Source organism: Mus caroli, unplaced genomic scaffold (assembly GCF_978045245.1).
Source record: "Mus caroli unplaced genomic scaffold, Mus_caroli_1 scaffold_12, whole genome shotgun sequence".
NCBI classification, from domain to species: domain Eukaryota; kingdom Metazoa; phylum Chordata; class Mammalia; order Rodentia; family Muridae; genus Mus; species Mus caroli.
In genome coordinates, this window is record NW_028227267.1 from 46,204,165 (window position 1) to 46,221,563 (window position 17,399).

The window sequence follows — 17,399 nt, forward strand, 5'->3', positions numbered from 1 at the left end:
TCCTTTATATATTTTAAACTCCAGATTTGTTTGTTTGTTGTTTTTGTTTTGTTTTGTTTTGTTTTGTTTTGTTTTGTTTTGTTTCAAGACAGGGTTTCTCTGTGTAGCCCTGGCTGTCCTGGAATTCACTTTATAGACCAGGCTGGCCTGGAACTCAGAAATCTGCCTGCCTCTGCCTCCGGAGTGCTGGGATTAAAGGTATGTGTCACCAGGCCAGGCTAAACTCCAGATTTTATTCCTCTCCTGATCCACCCCCATATCATTACCCATACCACCACCCCCAAACCCCTGTGTCCACAGGATGTCCCCACCCCCACGCCCACCCGCACCAGACCTTTGAACTCTCTAGGGCCTCCATTCTCTTGAGGCTTATGTGCATTTTCTCTGACTGAATCCAGACCTGGCAGTTCTCTGCTGTATATATTTTGGGGGCCTGATAACAGTGGTTATATGCAGCCTGGTTGGCATTGCAGTGTCTGAGAGATCTCCAGGGTCCAGGATTATTAAGTGTTCTTGTCCTCCAACAGGGTTGACTCCCCCACCCCCCCACCCCCACTCCCCACCCCCAACCCCCTGCTCCTCAGCTTCTTCCAGCTTTCCAACCACAGGGGTTAGCAGCTTTCCATAATTCAACCACAGTGGTCAGCACACAACCAATGGTTAGAAGCACTGACCACCAGAGAACTGCTAAACCTGATATACGACTTCAGCAAAGTGGCTGGATGTGAATTATATCAAACAAATTAGTTTCCTTATTTTATTAAAAAAATAAACAGGCTAAGAAAGAAATTAGGGAAACCACATCCTTCTCAATAGTCACAAACAAAAGAAAATACCTTGAATGAGACTCTAACCAGGCAAGTGAAATATTGGTATGGCAAGAACTTAAGTCTCTGAAGAAAGAAATCAAAGAACATCTCATAAGATAGAAAGATCTCCACTTCTCATGGATTGGCAGGATTAATATAGTAAAAATGGCCATCATGCATTTGCAGATTCAACACAATCCCCATCAAAATTCCAAATCAATTGTTCTTATACTTAGAAAAGCAATTTGCAAATTCATTTAAATAACAAAAAAAGTGTCATAGAAGGTTGAACAAAAGAGTCACAGGAAGAAATGTGGAGACAAGCTATGGAACTGAGACTGAAGCAAAGGCCATCCTGAGAATTCCCACCTGGGGATCCATCCCATATACAGACACCAAACTCAGACACTATCAAAGATGCCAAGAAGTGTTTGATGACAGGAGCCTGCTACAGCTGTCTCCTCAGAGGCTCTGCCTAAGACTGATGAATACAGAAACAGATGCTTGCAGCAACCCTTTGGAATGAGCATAGGGTCCCCAATTGAGGAGTTAGAGAAAGGACTGAAGGGGCTAAATGGATTTGCAACAATTGGAAGAACAACAATGTCAACCAACCAGATACTCCAGAGCTCACAGGAACTGAACCACCAATCAAAGAGTACATATGGAGCAACCCAAGGCTCTAGCTACAAATGCAGCAGACAATGGCCTTGTCAGACATTAATGGGAAGAGAGGCCCTTGTTCCTTTGAAAGTTCAATGCCCCAGTATAGGGGAATGCCTGGGCAAGGAGACAGCAGTGTTTGTGTGAGTGGGGAACTCTCTCATAGATGCAGATGGAGGGGGCATGAGATAACAGGTTTTGAACCAGAAACCAGGAAACAGGATAAATTTTGAAGTGTAAGATTAAAATATTTTAAAATATAAAAACAAAATTAATTGAAGACCCAGAAATTTAACCATACATATCGACACATGATCTTTGACAAAGAAGCCAAAAATATACAATGGAAAAAAGAAAGCATCTTCAATAAATGGTGCTGGTCCTACTGTCAGTAAGTAAGTATGTAGAAAAATGAAAGTAGATCCATTTTTGTCACCAGGAATAAAACTCAAGGCCAGGTGGATCAAAGACTTCAACATAAAACCAGATTCACTGAATCTAATTGAAGAGAAATTGAGAAAGAGCTCCAAACTCACAGGAGTAGGGGCAAATTTTCTAAATATGCTCCGATGGCTCAGGTTCTAACATCAAAAATTGATATATGGGACCTCATGAAACTGAAAAACTTATGTAAGGCAAAGGGCCTTACATAAAACTCTTCTCAAGGATAAAAGAACCTCTGGTGGAATCACCATGCCGGACCTAAAGCTCTACTACAGAGAAATTGTGATAAAAACTGCATGGTACTGGTATAGTGACAGACAAATAGACCAATGGAATAGAATTGAAGACCCAGAAATGAACCCACACACCTATGGTCACTTGATCTTCGACAAGGGAGCTAAAAACATCCAGTGGAAGAAAGACAGCATTTTCAACAAATGGTGCTGGCACAACTGGTTGTTAACATGTAGAAGAATGCGAATCGATCCATTCCTATCTCCTTGTACTAAGGTCAAGTCTAAATGGATCAAGGAACTTCACATAAAACCAGAGACACTGAAACTTATAGAGGAGAAAGTGGGGAAAAGCCTTGAAGATATGGGCACAGGGGAAAAATTCCTGAATAGAACAGTAATGGCTTGTGCTGTAAGATCGAGAATTGACAAGTGGGACCTCATGAAACTACAAAGCTTCTGCAAGGCTAAAGACACCATCAATAAGACAAAAAACCACCAACAGATTGGGAAAGGATCTTCACCTATCCTAAATCAGATAAGGGACTAATATCCAATATATATAAAGAACTCAAGAAGGTGGACTCCAGAAAGTCAAATAACCCCATTAAAAAATGGGGCTCAGAACTGAACAAAGAATTCTCACCTGAGGAATACCAAATGGCAGAGAAGCACCTGAAAAAATGTTCAACATCCTTAATCATCAGGGAAATGCAAATCAAAACAACCCTGAGATTCCACCTCACACCAGTCAGAATGGCTAAGATCAAAAATTCAGGTGACAGCAGATGCTGGCGAGGATGTGGAGAAAGAGGAACACTCCTCCATTGTTGGTGGGATTGCAAGCTTGTACAACCACTCTGGAAATCAGTCTGGCGGTTCCTCAGAAAATTGGACATAGTACTACCGGAGGATCCAGCAATACCTCTCCTGGGCATATATCCAGAAGATGTCCCAACCGGTAAAAAGGACACATGCTCCACTATGTTCATAGCAGCCCTATTTATAATAGCCAGAAGCTGGAAAGAACCCAGATGTCCCTCAACAGAGGAATGGATACAGAAACTATGGTACATTTACACAATGGAGTATTACTCAGCTATTAAAAAGAATGAATTTATGAAATTCCTAGCCAAATGGATGGACCTGGAGGGCATCATCTTGAGTGAAGTAACACAATCACAAAAGAACTCACACAATATGTATTCATTGATAAGTGGATATTAGCCCAAAACTTAGGATACCCAAGATATAAGATACAATTTGATAAACGCATGAAACTCAAGAAGAATGAAGACCAAAGTGTGGACACTGTGCACCTTCTTAGAATTGGGAACAAAACACCCAGGGAAGGAGTTACAGAGACAAAGTTCGTAGCTGTGATGAAAGGATGGACCATTTAGAGACTGCTGTATCCAGGGATCCGTCCCATAATCAGCTTCTAAACGCTGACACCATTGCATACACTAGCAAGATCTTGCTGAAAGGACCCAAATATAGCTGTCTCTTGTGAGAGGATGCTGGGGCCTAGCAAACACAGGAGTGGATGTTCACAGTCAGCTATTGGATGTATCACAGGGCTCCCAATGGAGAAGCTAGAGAAAGTACCCAAGGAGCTAAAGGGATCTGCAACCCTATTGTTGGAACAACATGATGTACTAACCAGAATCCTGGAGCTCTTGTCTCTAGCTGCATATGTATCGAAAGATGGCCTAGTCGGCCATCAATGGAAAGAGAGGCCCATTGGACTTGCAAACTTTATATGCCCCAATATAGGGGAATGCCAGGGCCAAAAGAATGGGAATGGGTGGGTAGGGAAGTGGGGGGCGCTATGGGGGACTTTTGGGATAGTATTGGAAATGTAATTGAGGAAAATATGTAATAAAAATATTAAAAAAAAAAAAGAAATTGAGAAAGAGCTTCAAACTCACTGGAGTAGGGGCAAGTTTTCTAAATACGCTCAGATGGCTCAGGTTCTAACATCAAAAATTGATAAATGGGACCTCATGAAACTGAAAAACTTATGTAAGGCAAAGGGCATAGTCAGTAGGACAAATTGGTAACCTACATATTGGGAAAAATTTTCACTAACCTTAGATTCCAAAATATCTAAAGAACTCAAGTAGATAAACACCAAAAAGAAAAGAACCCAGTCTGAAAGTCGCAAAGAACTATAGAAAAAAAAATCAAAACAAGGAAACTTGAATGGCTGAGATGCAGTTAAAGAAATGTGGAAAGTCCTTAGTCTTCCGGGAAATGAAAACCAAAGCAATTGAGATTGGTATAAGGCCGTATACTTTCCAATAAAGAATGGCCAAGATCAAAAACTGGCAAAAGCACATGTTGGTGAGAATGTGAGAAAAGAGAAACAAAACTTCATTTCTGGTGGGAGTGCAAAGTACTATGACAACTATGGAAATCAATCTGGAGGTTCCTCAGAAAATTCGAAATAGATCTGCCTGAAGGCCAAAGACTTACCTTCATGGCCTATGGCTTCGGAATTTCATGTTTCATCCAATGGCATATTATTTAGATCTTCCTATTGGGCTTCGACTTTGATCTTGGTAAGCATTTGGTCTCTGATTCTCAAACAGTTCTCTGTCCTCACACTTTTTTGAGGTATCGCCAACCCCAGGGACATATTTTTTCCTTCAAATTTCTCCAAATTTGGGGACTTCTAATATTTGGGGAAACTGGGTGACAAAAGCAATGTATGCTGAGCACTTTAGTGTCCAGTGCGTACGAAACTATGTGTGTTTAGATATGGTAATCCTCTAGAACATACTTTATGAAAGAAGCAGTATGCTCTTAGGTTCCCTGTTTGACCTCACTTAACTTTGCCAGCTTTGTAGGCTGCTGTACTGCTGCTCTGAGAATAATCAGAAACTCCTGGAATAGATGCCTCATGTCTCATTGCCTTTGCCAGGCTTAGGACACTAGTGGGAGTAGGTTTGATGGAACATTAACAAAACCAGTGCTTCTTGTGAACCATCTGAATGAAGTACCATGCTCCAGGACAGTTCTGTATGAACTTGTCATATCCAGGAAATGGAGCAAGAGAAAAGCCAAGCAAAAGGCATCCTTTTACAGCACCCTCGACACCTTTTCACAGGACGGGGTAAGTTGGCTTTGGTAGAAGAAGAGATGTTCTGAGATAGTTGCCCCTCATCTGATCAGAGAATAAGAGTTCATGAATTTTGGGGAAACATTGTGAGTGTGGGGTTGCAGTAAGCATCATGTAATGTGAATGAGCAATAACTATATTAATACTAAAACAAAATTAAAGTATAATTAAAATGGGGCAAAATATATTGTTCTACTAACTCTAGTATGTATACACTGGCAAACACTTTAACATCTAGAATGGCTAGATGTTGTAAAGTAGGGTGGCTTTGTCATTGACATATACTGTCTACATAGCAAAGATGAATAAAATGGAGGACTTGCACCCCAAAGATCCATTATTCCCCTCACATCAAAGTGACTGTACCACCTTTAATAGAAATCTAGAGGCTTCTTTTCATCCTGGTCTCAGGGCTCATCCATAATACAGTACCAAACAAGCTCTGGCCATGTGTTCCTGTGTTACTGGCAGATTTCTGCCTCAGGGTTCAGAGGCACTGAAGGACCAGTTTTGGCCTTCCGGGGCAGCCATTCTTTCAGCTATACCAGGCCCTCTGCCACCTAAATGGAGACTTCCACAAAGGCCTGTCATCTCAAAAACTGAAGCTAAGTTAATCCAAAATATTGAGATGCCACTCTACAGTCATGTTGAGTTGGTTCCATGAGATCATACAAGGTAACTAATGTCTCTGTGACTGTTTTCCTTATTTGAAAGTGAGTAATGAGATCATCTGAGGAGTAACCACTTCTGACTAACATGAATGATAGGACTGTACAGAGCATGGGCTTAACGTTCTAGGTACAGTACAAATAACTGGGGGAGTTAACAACAAAAACCAAAGGAAACAATAGGAATACTAACAACAACATTTTTTAAAAAAAATACTTAGTGCTGGGATTAAAGGCATGTACCCACTCTGGCTATCTTTATATATAATAAAAACCAAACAAACTACCCTATTACAGTTCTAGCAGTTGCAGTAGAGGGAGCTGTGTGATTCTGTGTGCTGCTTCCTTTCCCCAGATACCTCAGGTCTTCAGTCTACTACCAGGTGAGCTGGACCTAAGAGCAGCCTAGTTGACCTTCCTACTGGCATGGCATGATTCTGCAAAAATCCTTTTCATGATAAAAAAAGTATGGAGTAGAGCCCTTGTTGGTGCATCCAGAATCCTTTAGGCCAGGAAACAACCAAGCCACAGATAGTGAAAAACCAAAGGAAAAATCACATTGCCAAAATAGGGGCTCCATATTGGAAGAAAATGCCCTCAACTTCTAAGGTATCAACAATATCTGCCCCTCAATTGTGAGCTCTGCATGTTGGTATTGTGTGGCTCCAGGTGGTAGTCAAAGGCAGATGTCTTCCCGCAAAAGACATACATGATTTTTCATCGTCCATCTGTGAGGATAGGTTTCATTCTAGCACAGATTCAGCACACCCAGCATAAGAACACAGAAGCCTCAGATGACAAAGCCAAAGGGACTCCATCCTGAACTTATAGACCCATTAAAATTGAAGTTTAACCTGAACTCAGGCCATTCCACTCCTTGCCCTACCTCCTGAGTTTTATGTTTGCTTTGAGTAGAGTATTATGATACAACCCCAGCATCCCATGCCTGCACTTGGGAATTCAGGAAGACTGATATTAGAGAACTGATGGCTATGAGGCTACAATGCAGTACAGTCCAGGTTGACCTTTGCTCAATGATGTCCACTTTAATTGTCTGGTTGTATTTTAGAAAGGGAGGGTGTGCAAGTTAATAATTTGAAGATGGGACAGGAAGTTTACCACTTTATATTTGTCCTGTCGCTGAGCCCCTATGTTCCAAAGAAAAGGGAGTTTTCCTTGCAAAAGATGGGATTGTAAACGGGAGATTTTTTGAAACACATGGATATATATATAGGAACAATACCCAGTATCAAGATATGCACAGTAACAAGATATTATCCAGATTTTATACAATTAAAGGTATAGGAGAAAGATATTGGCCTTTGTGAAACAGGGAAAACCTGGGGAATTAGACTGTATGTCACATGAATTCACTCAGATAGTATATTTATTATTGAGAAATATCTCTTCACCATCCCTAGAGATTTGGATGCTAACAAAAATCTCTTCTGCATATCAGGGTCCTAATCAATGCTTCCCATTGAAAGCACTTGTCTTCTAATGAAGCATATGAAAAATCTCCGAATTTAGAAAGAGAGGTTGCAATAGGGTATTTGCCAGGTCACAGGAGAGGCTCCAGGAAATGCACAACAGAAACTGGTAAATTTGCGGAGATCTAGTTATCAAATAGGCCTTAGCCTTTCCCAGTGACATCATCAGTAATGCCTTCCTTGGACAATCTCTTGTATCTAGGATAGAACTAGAATCTTCTGTGATGTCACCTGTGTTGTGGCTACAGCAACTGCCTGTGGGATATTCCTTCAGTGCCTTTTGGGTTCTCAATCAGGCATGTTTTCCTGGCTGCGCAGGCAATTTCACAAGGAGAATGGCGATCAAGGAGAGACCAGACCAAGGCAGAAGGAATCTGGCATCCTTTCTTGTAAAAACAGAAGGAAATCATTCTGGGGAAGGCACAGTGAGTCTTGGGCAGAGTTTGGGAAATTCTGGAACAGGTAGGCTTGAGCTGAGCCTTCCCTGAGTAGATATTAAGAGCTGGAGCCTTGGACTTTCTTAATGACAGACCAAGAGACTAGAATTTCTGAAAATTCATTTGACAGAGCCAGGAATTGACAATCCTGCAGCTTCTTTTCTAGGAGCCATTTAATTTCATTTAGAGTGTCAAAGAATGCCCTGAGAAGGCACTATGAGAATAACAATGTGTCCCTTATTGGTAGGGAGTTGAAGCACTTCATCTTCTAGATTATTGTAGGATACATGAGTCTCTGATGCAGAGAACAGAGGAGGATTCCAATCTGGTCATTTGTTGATGTCTCAGCCACTTTGAGTTTGAACACACATGACTAGGTATTGATGGTTTTCTTGGCATAACATATGACATGAGCTGAAATTGTTCCCTAAATCTTTATGTGTGAGACAGCTATATTTGGGTCCTTTCAGCAAAATCTTGCTAGTGTATGCAATGGTGTCCGCTAATCTGGTCATTAGTTGAGGTCTCAGCCACTTTGAGTTTGAACACACATGACTAGGTATTGATGGGGCTAAGCACTATGAACTTCAGGTTTTCTTGGCATAATATATGACAAGAGCTGAAAATGTTCCCCAAATCTTTATGTCTGAGTCAGCTTATGGATTTCAGGCAAGGGGTAAAGTAATAAAGAGTGTGTGTTAGTTGTGACCAACAGTGGTGATTGGGAAGAGGAATATAACTTAGCAGACCAGCTCAAATATAGCCTTTCTGCTTTTTCAGTGATTAATCCTGTCATTAGCTTTTCTCTTCCTCAACCTTCTCTTTCTGACTCAGAATAGTCTCCCCTGCCCTGGGCCATCAACTATGCAAATGCATTTGTGTTGATCTATGTTCAGTGTCTGCTGGGAAAACATCACCCCAAAATTGCAACATCACTAATCATATGAAGAATATGAATAAAGTAGAAGATATGAAATTTTATATCAGGAAGATAAATGCTGAGAGATTAGAACTTTTTCGAATCTTGGACATTGACATGAATACTGATTTGAACTACAGGTAAAATTATGCCCTGTATCCTGTTGACTGTATTGTGCCCTCTCTGTTAACCCACATTTTCTCTCATAATGGAGTGTGTCATCTCTCACATTCATTATAAGAAGTCTTGACAGTTGTTAAATTGTTGGATAAGTGCTGTGTGTTCTATGGTCATCCTCTTTTGTACTTGCCCTTGCTGTGCTTGGAGTCTGATTGGTTTTGTTAACAACTGGTCACAATTGCTGCCTTACTGTGTAAGAATGCAATGTCTGCAGGCCATTACTGCTTTAATATAATTTTGTTCATTGTACTCTCAGACTGTGGAACCTACCTGGATTTATTTGGCGTTTTAACTTGTGTGTGTGTATGTGTGTGTGTGTGTGTGTGTGTGTGTGTGTGTGAAGTTAGTTGTTTGCGTTTTGTTCAGGATCTGGGGTTCTGAGACCTTGGATGGGATCTGAGGATTTGTGTGATGCACAGTTTGTAGTGCATGATAGTGTTGAGTCCTTAGAGGCCCAAGTTGATCATCAGGGTACTTTGTTCCCTGTGTTTACCTTGGTATCACAAGGAATCTCCTGGGGTAGGAGGTGTTATAAAGCCTTTTTCTTCGTAAATACTAGTTATGTCCTCTGAGAATTTATTTAGCAATTGGATCAAAGGATTATCCCTGCCTTAAAACCAAGAGGAGAAAAATCCTTATATCTAAGGACCAAAGCCTGTGGCACAGTCTAGTAGAAACATCTCACAGAACTAGTATATTCTTTCAGGCTCACAAAAGAAGCTCTTGAAGGTCAGCCATCTCCATTTGGTCGCCTGGCTCTGCTGTCCTCTGCACAAGATATTTAATCAGTACCAATAGGACCCACTTTGAAGGAGCAATGATGTGGCATACAATTGGCTTGGGTAGTCCAGATACAGCCTTTTTGCACATGATACTTGATTGCTTTAGTTCAGAGGATTATTTACTCTTTGGGCCATGCTCTACCACAGGATGAACATTGAATTCACCATCATTAAATCACAACATGAGAAGACAATGTTGGATATGGAAAAAATGACCCAGTCAATAAGTGATACCATTGAGATGTACAAGGAATTCATAGAAGATAAAGATTCCTACAGGTGAGTCCCAGACACAGCTGAGACCCTGCCCTAAGCAGGAAATGCTTGTGGTCATCCAGGACTTTGAACAAAAGTAAGAGCTCTAGTTCTATACCATCTGTTTCTTAATAGGAGCCCTCCCTTGAGGCAAAGGTCTTGGATTTGTACCTCTTGGACTCATTTTTCCTAAGTGTGAAGATTGTCCAAGACAGTCAGTCTTTATTCTTCCAAATTCAGGATCCTCTGGGAATCCCATGCTGGGAATCTCAAGCAACCCTGACCTCTAGGGTTCTGAACAGCAGATTAAAAGATCTGGGATCCATGACAAAAATCGAAAGAGTTTATACCTTTTGGGTCTCCTCTCCTCCCTCAGAGGGGATTTGCACTCTTCCTGCTGATGGTTTTCTGGTACCACAGACATATAAGCAACCATGAGGTACATTTCCTCCTCTGTGATGTACATGGGGCACTCTTAGTGTCAGGATTTTCAGAAGTCCTTTGATTCTTGTGGCATGTGGCTTGTCCCTGGATTTGACCTGCCTCTATATTGGACTGATGGGTATACTGTGGACTCTAGTCTGGGGCTGTCTGGGGATCTGGGCCCTTGCAGAGATCATAGTACTTGGTGGAGTGGCATGCAAATAGAAGCTTGCTGGGAATCACCTTTTTTTGTTTGTTTGTTTGTTTGTTTGTTTGTTTTTGGTTCAGCTTCAAGCACACCTACCTCCTGAAAGAATGCAATCAATTGAAGGAAAAAGTAAGGATTGTGCTGAATGAGAACAGAAAGCTGCTGGTAAAGCAGGCTGACCAGGAAGCATCCTATGGTGAAGAAAAGAGGTTCTGTGATAAGACCTCCAAGAACATACATCCCAAGTGCTAAGCAGTAGCAGGTAGGATGATGTGCATCAGAGGCAGATTGCCCTCATGGCTACCCATAAACATAGACAATCCAATGTAACAGTCCTCCAACTTATCCAGGCATTCCCCGATGTCTCCTCCAAGTGTTTATTTAGGTGATCATCTACAAGGCTTTCTCTGGAGGTAGCCTTTTTCAAGAAACTATATGTTTAGCAAGCAAATTTTTCTGCCCTGCTATAATCTGCAGTTCACTAGGGGAGATTAGTTGATTACACATCACAACTCTACATGATATTAAGTTTGAAGGGTGCTGTGCTGGAGTCCTTCTTCAGATCAGTGGAGAGCTTTGAAGGAAGAAGTAAAGTCCTGAAGCTCATTTGCTTTATGGGCATTAGGTAGGATTCCAGGTAGGACATAGATTGCAGGGATGATAGCTTAGTGGAACTGACAAATAAGTGGATTTCATTATTGCCTTTGGAAGTTTTTGTCCCTCACCCCAACCTTTTCCCCTGTAGATCTTGATTCACACTGAGTGAACCTGAGTAGCAGCATGTCAGTCCTATTTTCTTTGAGTGCTGTTGGAGTTTTCTTTCCTGGGCCTTGTGGTCTGGAGCTGGCTGAATGAGCAGGGATGTAGGAAAGGCTTCTCACAATCTCAGGTTTGGTGTGAGAGTTTTGAGGCTTCATGTAAAAATTTCTCCATATATACCCCTCATCTGACCAAGAATGTTTTATAGGGATTTCTATTTCTCTAGTAAGAATACTAGAGTTGAAATTCTCAGTTTAAATATCTGCTCTGCATAGTCTAAAATATTTGTTCATCTAGCATGATAGATTCTTCATTGTTTTTTGCTCCCTTATGTTTTTATGTGTGTGTGTGTTTGTGTATGTGTGTTTATGGGTGCTTATGCCAATCTGTACCTTTGTGGGTATTTTGTAAGGCCAGTTAAGGACATCTGATTTTGTGTAGTCATTCTTAACTTATTTCTTTGGGCCTAGGTCTCTCAATAAACCTGATACTTCCTGTTGTTCGATGTCCAGTAGACTTTTCATCTCCTGTCCACTACCAGGTGGAGATCTGTCTCTTATTTAAACCAACAAATCATTAAACAATACTACTATTTTTAAACTAAGTATTAGATTTTTTCATTTTTCCTGCTTAGAGTTATTGCCTGGGATATTCTGGCTGTTCTTATTGGCTTAACCACGGGCATACATAGAAGCCTACAGGACATCATTCTGCTGACATTGTTTTGCTAACTATATTTTGGGCATGGCTCTGTTTCAGGATAGATTCTCAGAGTTGTGTAGAGTGCTGCATTTCAGATATGTCACAACAGGTCATCTAACTAGATTTCTCCTGACTGATTTTGAGAATGATTTAATATCATATAATAAGTAAGGTGTTGTAAACTTCCTGAGTAATGATCAAAGTCACAGTCTTCCTCAGATGCTAAAAAGCACTCAGTGTAGGTTTAGTGAGGGGACTGTGATGAGTCACAATGGGGCTTACTGGAGGCTATAGGGAGAAAGCTCTTTCTTGGCAATTTAGTGCTACGTTGTCCAGGATATCTGTGTAGAGATTTTAATGTCCTTGTAGAACCAGCAAGTATTTTCATAGAAAAAGTTTCTAAAGAGGAGATAAGTACAGGTCAGGGCTGCAAAGCCCCCTTGAGTCTAAAACCCATAGGTCCCACTACATGCTCATACAACAAAAATATGCTAGATAAGAGCAAGAATTTCATTGATGTATGTTTTTTTGTTTCAGTCTTTTTGTGCTATGTGGTGTGTGTGTTAGGGTGTGTTTGTGTGTGTGTGACACCAGCTGTGACTCAGTGTGTTTATTCTAAGTTGTGTGTTTGTATAATGCAAAATGCCTTTGTAAGTGTTTGTGGTATGGATATATACAACTGTGTTTCTATGTCTATATGTGTTTGTGTGTCTGTTTGTGTAGACTTGCAACCCTGTCAGTCTTTAGCGACCAAGCATGATGAGTAAAGCCCCTGAGATTTCAGATTGCACCCATGAAAAATCAAATACAGCAGTCCATTTAGTATGCAACTCTACCTAGCTCCCAAGTGAAATAAAAATGGACACAAAAGCTCATATAAAGTCATACTTTCCACTAGCTAGGGGCCATATTACTGATCCTCATTGAAAACTTTTGGAGAAAATCATCGGTATATGGTACATAGATTTGAGGAGGACATTAGTATGTAAAATCCATGTTATGTCCCTTTTCTGCTCTGAAAGAATTATGAAGGCCCACTGTAATGTCAGGTGGCTCACTGTGTCTTTTCAGCATTCCAGATTCTTTCCTCACTGCTTGCTACCATTGCCTTTCCAGCTTCCTCTACTCAGTAAAACTTTGCCTATAATTTGGTTTCAATTCTAATCATTGAGAGATTGTGTTGCTTGTAGTTGTACCTGTATCCAGCACAATTCCCATAGCTGTGGTGCAAAACAGGGCTGTTTCAGGAGCCCCTTGATAATAATAATAATAATAATGATAATCTAAAGAATTCACACTATGTTATTTGTGTAACATTCTGCAATTGCTGTTATTCAAAATCATTTTCTCAGAGTTAGATTCAGCCTAATTGGGGGGTTGGGAGAAATTAGGACCTTCAGACAGGTCTGGTAATATAAAATCAGGTAGGTGTTTGAGAAGCAAGGTTCAGAAAGTAGAAAAGAAGTCTCCTTGGATCCAGAGATTCCAGAACAAGAATAGATATCCACAGAGTCTCTAGGGCACATGAGGTCTGTAATGATCCTCAGGGTAGTCCGGAAGAAGATGATATCCTGATATCCATCAGCTAAAGAGTGAAATTGTACTATGTGATGCAGCCCTTTCATGAACTATTACTCAGTGTTAGTTAATCCATGCAAGTATTTGATCTTCAACTAGTTAGCCTTACCTTACTCAAAATATCCCTGACACAATCATATTATTTGAAGAAAATTGATCCATTGGGTCCTATTTATAATGACTTCCTATTTTTCTGGGATTATACCTTTGGACACCAAGTCATTCAGGCAATGATAAATGGAGCCTCTAATGGAAGGAACTGTTTACTTTGGGAAAAGACTGAAACAATGAAGGTGAGGCTAGTCCACCACCAACTCGTGATCCTTTGCTGGCAGAGAAGCCTACCCTACACAGCCTTTGGAACTTGCTAAGACAGATTGAATAATATGCCAAGATCCCTGATTCTGAGTCTGGTTCATGAGGGGAAAGCATATCACTGACTGAGCTGTCTATATACTTTGCCCACTATGTATCTATCCCATATAAGATTTGTTTTTTATGTCTCCAAAATATCCTGGGAGATTTTTATAATAGCATTAACTGCGGAAACTAAACAGTTTGCTGAAGTATAAGGTATTAGTGTTATGTGAATACAAATAATTTGTATATTTGACAGAGTGCTCTACAACAGTCTTAGATGTACAGGTGTGTTGTTATGTTCCTTCATGGCCATCACTTTTAAAATTCAGTTCCTAGTGTTAGAAATATTTTCAGTTAACACATTCTTGCTGATAATAGGACCCATGCAGTGCCTGTGGACTTCATGTGATATATTTTCACTGGTTATTTCCAGATATAGGGGTTCATGAGTGGTACCCTGTCAGGATCCTGCACTAGAGAAATAATCATAACCTTCACTTCAATTCTAGGCAGGTTCCCCATAAGGTATGTACATGGTTTTCTAGGTTGATCACATCTCTCTTGAACTCAGATTCAGAGATTGCTACAATGTTATTATTCTATATATTATACATGGACTATAGGAGTAATATAGTGGTTTTTTTTAAACTCCAGTATAGTGTGTATTTCACAGCTCAGTTTCTAGCTGTTTTTAAAAGCTGAGAAATAATTACAAGCCCAAGTGCTCTGTGACACTTGGGGATGCAGGCAATGACCTCAGCAGATGATAAGTTGTAATAGATTGTCCAGCTGAATAGATCTAGTGTGGGACGTAGAGCTGAATTGAAAAACACTAACAGGGCTGTTGTTCCTTCCTTCCCTAGGTGTGAAATACTCCAGCAGAAACTGGAACATGGAACTGACCAGGACAAGGTCTCCTTTGAAGAGATCTTCTATAGGGGAAGCTCTGCATGTGCAAAGCAAATATTTCATATCATCCCCAGTAATCATAGCTATCATCTGCTGCATTTTCTTCCTTTATTTTTGTTTCATTGCAATGAATAGCCCTTAATTTCATCTGGGCTCTGGCTCAGCAAGAGTGAACAAATAGAGGGATTCAGACATGTGCTGAGAAAGATCAAGAGCTGCTAGGCAAGCAGGAAGATTCTGAGAGTGTAAATTTACCTTGTCCTGATAGGTCATCCAGGAAAATTACAAAATCATTCTACAAAATTGTAAAGATTTGAGCCAAAGTTGGTAACATGTATTCTGCTTAGTCTTGGGTGTCCATATTCTTCAAACCCACACTCCAAAAAAGGAGACCTACTAAAGATTCTCTTGTAAAGATTGGTACCAGAAGTAACTCATTTTCTACTGTGTTGCCAAGGAAAGTCATTTGCTGTCAGTGTTTGCTATAAAATAACAGCAAAAGAAGGCTGTTTAGCACAATTCTTGTTTTTGGATATTGGTTTGAGCTTTGATTACTTTTGTTCTTTGGTTTTCTTTCGTTTCATTAGAAGTTTTTTGTTTGTTTCTTTGCTGTTGTTTTGTTTTATAATTGATTTAATATTTTGATAAGGCTATACACTGTACATATTGACTGCCCACTTTTAGTTACTATTGAATAAATTGGATGTATTCTTAAGATTAAAACAGTGATCTCCAACTGTTCACTCATAAGGAACTTCCTTATCCAGGTGTGGTATCACCCTACTGAAATCCCACACCTATCAGACACAAATGGATCTCTCTAAGGAGACTGGGTTCCATAATGACTTCTCAGTCAGACTGAGCTACAAAAGCGATTGATTTTACATTCAGTGTGGATAGTGTGTCCAACTCTGTGGATACCGATGTCATGATGGAAAAATTAACCATATTGTATCCTTGCATGTCAAATATTTAGCTGCTGCTAAAATGCTGTGGATGATAGTGTTGAACAAATTAATGGGAAATATATCAGCATTTGTGAAATGTCTTTCAGGAAATCAAAATATATTCTAAGGGAATATAAAAGCTGTCAGAAAACACAGACATGTATGCTTCTGCTTTCCTTCAAATGTTCTATCAGTGGTAACTACTACTAGAGATATTCAATTTTAGGACCTTTCAAGTTAGGGAATTTTTTTTGGTGATTTTGTTGTTTTTCTTGATTGTGAGAGTGAATTTTGTGCTTGACAATACATTTGGTTCCTTTTAGGGGTTTTAACACAAGCACAGTGTAGAGTTCAGTATTCAGTATCCAGATGTTTTTAAAAGCTGAGACAAAATCCAGGCCCATATGATCTATGAGTTTTCTCCCTCTGTTTTCTTCCCCCCCCCCAGTGGTGATTCTGTTTGTTATTTTGATTTATTTTATATTTATGCATGTTTTGCCTTCTGTAGGTCTGTGCAACACTTGCATGCCATTCCCCAAAGGCCAGAAGAAGTTATGGGGTTTCACCTGGAACTAAAATGACAGAGGACTGTTAGATGCCATGTGGGTCTTTTGAGAAACATATTCTGAAATGAAGAGCTATCTCTCCATCCCCTGATATGCACTTTTGTCCTTCCTTGTGTGCTATATTAGTGGAATGTATCATACATATAGAAACTGTTTCTTGAGATATGTTTATTTTGTTGTAAAAAAGTAGAAGCACCCATCTCCTTTCAGAGCCAAAGCAGTTTAGAATGTGATTTGAAGTTTCTCTTTGGATCAGAGAAGCAGATTTGGGGAACAGTAACACCAGGTAACAGGTACAAATCATAGTGCAGAGCCCATCACTGACACTACCATGGGAAAGTGGGCAATGCAGAGAATACTGGCATAAGACAATGGAGCTGGTGCCAAGATAAAATCTTGCAATTGTAGTGGCTCTGAAAATGAGATAGAGCCTTCCCAGATGGTGGCTGAATGGCCTCCTCCATTTCTTTACAAAAGGAAACAAGGTATTCAATTGAGTAGCTGGTGTGTACTGGAGATTCATCCTCTGCTTTGCAGGGTAGGGCTCTGATGGGAAAGCCTCTATCAAAGCACTGAATGGGTCACAGGTGCTTAACCCTTAATTCAGTACTTCTGCTAGCTTTCTGATTCTGTACATTGCACACAATAACTCTCATAAAAGAATCCCAGTGTTTTGACTTAGTTTGACTGGCATACAGCACATGACATAATCTATACTTTATTATTCAAGACTACTCTCAAATGTTGTGTGAAACTAATTTCAGAACATCAATAACTTTTATATTTCTCGGGTCCCAACGTTGTCTCTATTTCATTTTCTAATAATTTATTCAAAGTTTCTTTAAAAGTCATGAATTAATCTGGAACTATCATTACACAGTTATTGCATAGTTTCCAAGATGAGAACACACAGCATACACCTGGGACATTTTGAAATGTGCTG

General features: G+C 40.1%; 1 protein-coding gene across 1 annotated transcript; it reads left to right on the top strand.

Annotated features, from left to right (window-relative positions):
• Window positions 1–5,072: 5,072 nt before the first annotated feature.
• On the top strand, window positions 5,073–15,995 carry LOC147001825 (uncharacterized). The gene is made up of 5 exons (XM_085828617.1): window positions 5,073–5,267; window positions 8,703–8,927; window positions 9,897–10,028; window positions 10,716–10,897; window positions 14,898–15,995. Exons 1-4 carry the CDS (start codon window positions 5,146–5,148, stop codon window positions 10,885–10,887), a joined length of 651 nt encoding a protein of 216 aa, XP_085684743.1. The 5' UTR covers window positions 5,073–5,145; the 3' UTR covers window positions 10,888–10,897; window positions 14,898–15,995.
• The last annotated feature ends 1,404 nt before the right edge of the window (window positions 15,996–17,399 follow it).

Bases quoted from the DNA above. Each gene is read 5' to 3' on its own strand.
- LOC147001825 (XM_085828617.1), top strand. From the start codon at position 5,146: ATGAAGTACCATGCTCCAGGACAGTTCTGTATGAACTTGTCATATCCA. The intron at 5,268-8,702 runs GTAAGTTGGCTT...TTTCTGACTCAG, and splicing joins ACACCTTTTCACAGGACGGG to AATAGTCTCCCCTGCCCTGG. The intron at 10,029-10,715 runs GTGAGTCCCAGA...TTTTTGGTTCAG, and splicing joins GAAGATAAAGATTCCTACAG to CTTCAAGCACACCTACCTCC.